Raw genomic sequence first — 7500 nt, 5'->3', positions numbered from 1 at the left:
TTGCACCTCAGAAGAAGAAGGCAAAATGCAATGAATGCAATGCGGTGACCTGTCGAGGTGTGAGACGCTCATTGGAAGTGCAGAGAGATGCTCAAGACGGTTCTGGAGCTGATAAAAATATAAAAATAATAATAATGAACCACTGTGATGACAGACGTTGGCTGAGGCATTTATTCACATCACTTTATTGAAGTGCATGCCGGAGTGATTGTTAATTATATATATATAAGGTGATGCAGTGGCGCAAGAGGTAGTGCTGTCGCCTCACAGCAAGAAGGTCGCTGGGTAATGTTTAACACAGTGGATGCCTTTCCAACTGCAACCCATCACTGGGAAACACCCATACACACTCATTGACACACACGCTACAGACAATTTAGCTCACCCTATTAACCTGTACCGCATGTCTTTGGTTCCTCTGGAACACCCGGAGGAAACCCACGCCAACATGGGGAGAACATGCAAACTCCACACAGAAATGCCAACTGACCCAGCCGAGGCTCGAACCAGCAACCTTCTTGTAATTGTGCTACCCACTGTACCACTGTGATTTCCCATTAACTGTATTTTATTAGCATCTACCTCTACCCCAACCCCAAACCCAACATCACAGTAATGTAAAAACAGATCTGGATCTGGAGTCTTCTCTATTAGTATAGCTGATTAACCATGTGGATGGATGATAACAGTCTTCTGAGCCTACCAGTAGGTGTAGAAGAGCCCCTACTGACTCATCATCTGATAACCTCTAATAACACCTATTCAATCCAGTGACAACATTCAAAGTAGGTGAACAGACCAGCACAGAACTGTAAGGGAACATTCTAGAACACTAGCAATCGCCTAAAACACCCTGGAAACTACTTAGTGACTATATATAGTGCCTAGTTAGGTGCTTTGGCAAACCTTAGCAACTGCATAGTAATAATCTGTAAACTTTAACAGTGCAGAATGCAACGCTCTTCATTTTCGGAGCTCGGAGGTGGTTAATCAGGACAAACTGTGTTTTTGCTGAACCCATCTGTTCACATTCATTCTAAACAAACACTTTTGCTTAATAGTGGAATTTGTCCCAATGAAAATCATGATTTTGTGCTGAACATCAGAGAGCTTCATCAAGCAAAATGCACCAGAATAGATCTCTAGCTGCACATTTAAACATACATAATTAATGTGATCAAGTTATGTGCAATGGGGTATATGCCGAGTGTGTTTCCCATACTGATAAACTTCCGGTGAGCTGTTATTGTCAGTTTTTTTTTTTTTGTTTTGTTTTTTTCATTTTATACAATTCCTTTTACAGCCTCAATGTTGTTATGTAAATAAAATACATTCAGTTAAACAGACTTTGGCAGTGTAAAACGAGAAAAAAAGCCGTTTGTCAGAATCGGCAGGCTAGCACAGAAGCTCCACTGAATATATTGGGGTAAAATAAATGCTCATATTATAAAGACATGACGGGGAAAATGTCATTTAATGCAGTGCTTCTTGTACAATCTGAGACCCACTTTATATCATTTTTTCACTCAGCCAGTGGAGATCGATGATTTTTTAAGAAAACAGACCTTAAACGAGCCGATTTTGTATATAATAATAATAATATATAATAATATTCTTTATAATTTAAAATACTTTTTTTTTATTTTTTTTTATTTTGTTACGATTTGTTTAATTTAATTTAATTTAATTTAATTTAATTTAATTTAATTTAATTTAATTTAATTTAATTTAATTTAATTTAATTTAATTTAATTTAATTTAATTTAATTTTATTTTATTTTATTTTATATTTTACTTTATTTTATTTTATTTTATTTTATTCATTCATTCATTTTCCTTTTAGCTTAGTCCCTTCATTAATTCTGGGTCGCCACAGCGGAATAAAACACCAACTTATCTAGCACGTTTTTCCGCAGTGGATGCCCTTCCAGCCGCAACCCATCTCCGGGAAACATCCACACACACACTCATTCAAATTAAAAGTCCTATTTGCATACTTCTGCATATACCCTATTAACATCAAGTCATAAATTTTCCTTCGGCTGAGTCCCTTATATATCAGGGGTCACCGCAGTGAAATGAACCGCCAGCATATGTTTTATGCAGTGGATGCCTTTCCAGCTGCAACCCAGTTCTGGGAAACACCCATACACACTTATTCACACACACCCACACTCATACCCTACAACCAATTTAGTTCATGAACTCCCCTATAGCGCATGTGTGTGGACTGTGGGGGAAACCAGAGCACCCGGAGGAAACCCACGCCAACACGGGGAGAACATGCAAACTCCACACAGAAATGCCAACTGGCCCAGCCAGGACTCAAACCAGCAACCTTCTTGCTCTGAGGCCACAGTGCTAACCACTGAGCCACCATGCCACCCCATCTTTGTTTCTATTTTTGATATATAAGTTTGTTGCTAATCCATTGTTTTGTTTGTAAATGAGTGAACATTTGGTGCTCATTAATTCCTTTAATACCCTTGAAATTACAAAGCAACAATCTATAACACCTTATCAAAAGCCCCCGCATTCAATCTGATCACATTAGCAACTGCATAGCAACCTCATTGGAACAGTAGCAGTATCATATTAACCCTTCAGGCGAGCACTATAATTTGTTCTTCAATGTTTTTTTTAACCTTCCTGCAAAACCAGTTTCTAGTCAGCTTTCAGACCTAAAGAGTTGTGTTTTTTTTTTTTTTTTTTGGAATTTGGCTTGCAGGGTTTTTCTCTGGATGCAGGATTGACAACCCTATGCTAGTTAAAGTCACCATGAAGCTGAAGTAAATATGCTTTTTTTTACCCTCTACCGTGATTTTCCACTTATAATGGTCCTAAAATGAGAAAAAAAAAACTTAACACACTTACTGGCCACTTTATTAGGCACACCTGTCCAACTGTTCGTTTATGCAAATTTCTAATCAACCAATCACATGGCAGCAACTCAATGCTTTAGGCATGTACACATGGTGAAGACGATCTGCTGCAGTTCAAACCGAGCTTCAGAATGGGGAAGAAAGGGGATTTAAGTGGCCTCCATCATCCAAAAGTGGGAGATGTTTGGAACCACCAGGACTCTTTCTAGAGCTGGCCGGCCATCTAAGCTGAGTGATCGGGGGAGAAAGAGCCAGGGAGGTGATCAATAACCTGATGGTCACTCTGTCTGAGCTCCAGCGTTCTTCTGTTTATAGGGGAGAACCTTACAGAAGGACAACCATCTGTGCAGCAATCCACCAATCAGGCCTGTATGGTAGAGTGGCCAGACGGAAGACAGTCCCTGCCTGGAGTTTGCCAAAAGGCATCTGAAGGACTCTCAGACCATCAGAAACTAAACTCTCTGCTCTGATGAGACTCAAATTGATCTCTTTGGAGTGAACGCCAGGCGTTACGTTTGAAGAAAAGCAGGCAGCGCTCATCACCAGGCTAATAGCATCCCTACAGTGAAGCATGGTGGTGGCAGCATCCTGCTGTGGGGATGTGTTTCAGCAGCAGGAACTGGAAGACTAGTCAGGATAGAGGGAAAGATGAATGCAGCAATGTACAGAGACAACCTGAATGAAGACCTGCTTCAGAGTGCTGTAGACCTCAGACTGAGGCGACGGTTCATCTTCCAGCAGGACAATGACCCAAAGCACACCGCCAACATATCAATGGAGTGGCTTCACAAAATCTCAGTAAATATCCTTGAGTGGCCCAGCCAGAGCCCAGACCTAAATCCTATTGAACATCTCTGTAGAGATCTGAAAATGGCTGTACACCGTCAATTCCCATCCAACCTGATAGAGCTTGAGAGGCAGTGCAAAGAGGAAATGGGCAAAAATTCCCAAAGACAGATGTGCCAAGCTTGTGGCATCATATTTAAGAAGACTTGAGGCTGTAATCGCTGCCAAAGGTGCATCAACAAATTATTGAGCAAAGGCTGTGAATACTGATGTACATCTGATTTTTTTCAGGTTATTTATTTTTAATAAATTTGCAACAATTTCAAAAACACTTTTTTTTCAGATTGTCAATATGGGGGATTGTGTGTAGAATGTTGAGGAAATAAATGAATTTAATAAATTTTGGAATAATAAAAAATGTGGAAAAAAAAAAAGTTAAGTGCTATCAATACTTTCCGGATGTACTAATTATTTAGGGAGGTCTATTTAATAAGACATCAACTGTAACTGCAATACAAATTTGCGTCATTCACCTTTTAGAAACATCAATCTTCTTGTTTATGTGTGTTCCTCCTGCAGTCCGTGGCCGTACTCAAACCTGGAGAAAGGCTATGACCTTGTCACAGGAGAACAGGCTCCAGAGAAGATTTTCAGGTAAGCGCGACCTAAAAAAACACACATTTCTCCAGCTGTCTGTCCGCCGAATGAAAGTCCCATGCTGAACAAGACAGTCCACGGGGCGTCCCGGTTCAGACAGGGCATCCCGTCTGCTGTCAGCCCAGCTTTTTTCCCTGCCATCATTCGCCCCAGGCATGTTTACTGGAGCTCGATCTGTTTTAAAGCAGGCTCTCGGGCCGTTCTGGGTGTTTAGTGGCTCGCTGTGTTTATTTTTTCATGTGCTTGTGAAATCGGTGGCGATAGAAAGGAAACGAGGACAGGTCACAAACCGCAGAACGCCACTTTGGATTTGGCTATGTGTCTGTCCTGGAGGCGTGACAGTCTGAAAAGCTTTTGCCCTTAAAAAAAAACACATATATATCTGATGTAACTCGTCACATGGATTGGAGCAAGCCTGACTGCCGTCTGAATGATGCATGCTGGTATTTTTATTGGAAACACTTTGCTCCAGGTACATTTCAAATGCCACATCTATAAGAGACAGCTATAGACCTTTTTCTTGGAACGCAAAATTACCCATGATGCTTTGCGTGTATGCGCAAGGAGAATGCGAAGAACTTCCGGTCGGCAGCTGATGCGTGTAAACAGTCACATTTGGACAGCTTTGAAACGATAGTTTTAATCTGTTACCTGCTTTTATCCTCTTTGAACTAATTCTGTTGTCCATCAGCAGCATCTCCTGGACTGATCATTTAAAGAAATGCGATCTAATAGGATGGAAAACAGCTGCTGTGAGGCGTTTTCCCCTCGTTGTCAGACGGCATCTTCTGCAGTTTAAATGAAGCCTCGTCATCGCTAAAGTCAACATTTTCTCTTTATTTCAAATATATAACCAGCCCAAACTAATGTAGTTCACCAAAATGTTTGACACACACACGTAGCCTGTACTGTGCCACTGACACACTGATTTAATAACAGTGACAAAGTGAAAATATAGGCTAGTGTCATTTCGAAATGACAGAAAAACACAAACCGTGGTGAAAACAACACACGAAATAAAACACAAACGGCTCGCGATTAGAATGAACAGCAAATCAGCAGCAGAGGATCAATAACAGACTTTTATTGGTCATTTGTGTAAATTGCACGACTTTCATACCTGTTAAGTTTCATGCCAGTACTCTGGTTTGCTCGCTCTCTCTCTCTCTCTCTCTCTCTCTCTCTCTCTCTCTCTCTCTCTCTCTGTGTGTGTTAAAGAGCCGCTGGGCTAACACTGTATTTCTGACGGCAGACACATGAACTAGGATAACTACGAAAAAGGTCTATAGACCTTTTTCATGGCTGCTGCATGGAGGGCGCCATAGCGACCACCGTCTTCCGGTACAATGCTAAAAACTTCCGTTTACAGTGTGTACAACTGGTAATTTGCGCTCCGAAAATGGGTTTCAAGGACGTTTGTAATGGATAACAGAGTGTTTTTGTGACACACAACTTAGAAATGTGTCTGTTAAAGCCGTTATAATCGGTCACATGTGGTTCAAGCGCATCAGAAATACGAGAAAAATGTTCTCCTAGTTCACGTGTCTGCCGTCAGAAATACAGTGTTAGCTTAGCGTCTCTTTAACACACACAGAGAGAGAGAGAGAGAGAGAGAGAGACAGAGCAAACCAGAGTTATGGCATGAAAGGTATGAAAGTCGTGCAGTTTACACAAATGAGCAATAAAAGTCTGTTATTGATCCTCTGCTGCTGATTTGCTGTTCATTCTAATCGCGAGCCGTTTGTGTTTCATTTCGTGTGTTGTTTTTACCACGGTTTGTGTTTTTCTGTCATTTTGAAATGACACTAGCCTATATTTTCACTTTGTCACTGTTATTAAATCAGTGTGTCAGTGGCACAGTACAGGCTTTTTGGTGAACTACATGTGTTTGGGCTGGTTATATATTTGAAATAAAGAGAAAATGTTGACTTTAGCGATGACGAGGCTTCATTTAAACTGCAGAAGATGCCGTCTGACAACGAGGGGAAAACGCCTCACAGCAGCTGTTTTCCATCCTATTAGATCACATTTCTTTAAATGATCAGTCCAGGAGATGCTGCTGATGGACAACAGGATTAGTTCAAAGAGGATAAAAGCAGGTAACAGACTAAAACTATCGTTTCAAAGCTGTCCAAATGTGACTGTTTACACGCATCAGCTGCCGACCGGAAGTTCTTCGCATTCTCCTTGCGCATACACGCAAAGCATAATGGGTAATTTTGCGTTCCAAGAAAAAGGCCTATATAATGTTATCTAACAGCCAGGGAAGCTATGAGTGAAATATACAGTTCGCTTTTAAATATCCAGTGAGAAACGACAAACTTTAACATTTTATTATTTACTTCAATGCAGTGTTCTTAAACTTTTTTCACCAAGTACCACCTCAGAAAAAATTGTCTCTCCAAGTATCATCATAATAGCCCCTTTCACACATACAGACCTTTCCGGAAAAATACCGACAATTTTCCGGAAAGTTGTGTATGTGTGAACAGGCCCTTTTTGAAAATACCGGTAAATTCGTTCTGGCTATTTTCCGGAAAGAGAAGTTGTAACATTACCGGTAATTTGCCGGAATGCTGCGCTGTGTAAATGCAGGAGGAAGATTGCCGGAAAGAGCGCGTACACGTCTAAAACGCGCTGACGTCTACTCTAGCCAATCAGAACACTCAGACGCATTCACGTCCGCGCGGTTTATGAAAAAAAAAGCCTTTAAATATTTTTCCAGACACATTTAGCTGCTAGACGTTAGTCAGATAACGTTTATATGTTTCTTCTTAATGCCAACCGTGTAAATAATTATCGATAAGATGCTTATGATAAGCAGTTGTTTGTTTACCTTCAAGCTCCGCTTCCTTTAGTGGCTTGACGCAGTGCTTCAGCCGGTGAGCGCCAGCTCAGCACACACACATACCGTGTAACTTACATCTCGACATGCAAAAGTGTTTCTCTATATGTTTTCATCGAAGTTGTTCACAATACTGATCCATCCACTGAGTTTGTGATGTAGTGAAATGTCTACAAATACAAGCGCAGCCATTTAGAGCTCATTTCTGGTTAATGATGTCATAATTTACCGGTATTTTGGAATGGATGTGTGAATGGACTTTTCCGGAAAAATTCTGTAACGTCCTCGCCTGTGTGAACAGCGCTTTTTTAAATTACCGGTAAAGTCGTT

At 40.8% G+C, this 7500-nt stretch overlaps 1 protein-coding gene across 1 annotated transcript in view; it reads left to right on the top strand.

The window, feature by feature from the left end:
- Positions 1-7500, top strand: part of astn2 (astrotactin 2) — a 574772-nt gene that overhangs the window by 348800 nt on the left and 218472 nt on the right. The window contains exon 9 of the mRNA XM_073951693.1: positions 4248-4322. Within this exon, the coding sequence (XP_073807794.1) occupies positions 4248-4322 (75 nt within the window). The remainder of the gene's footprint in view (positions 1-4247; positions 4323-7500) is intronic.

Source organism: Danio rerio, chromosome 5, assembly GCF_049306965.1.
Source record: "Danio rerio strain Tuebingen ecotype United States chromosome 5, GRCz12tu, whole genome shotgun sequence".
Lineage (NCBI taxonomy): Eukaryota > Metazoa > Chordata > Actinopteri > Cypriniformes > Danionidae > Danio > Danio rerio.
Note: the sequence above shows the minus strand (reverse complement) of the source record. Positions and strands in the feature narration are given on the sequence as shown.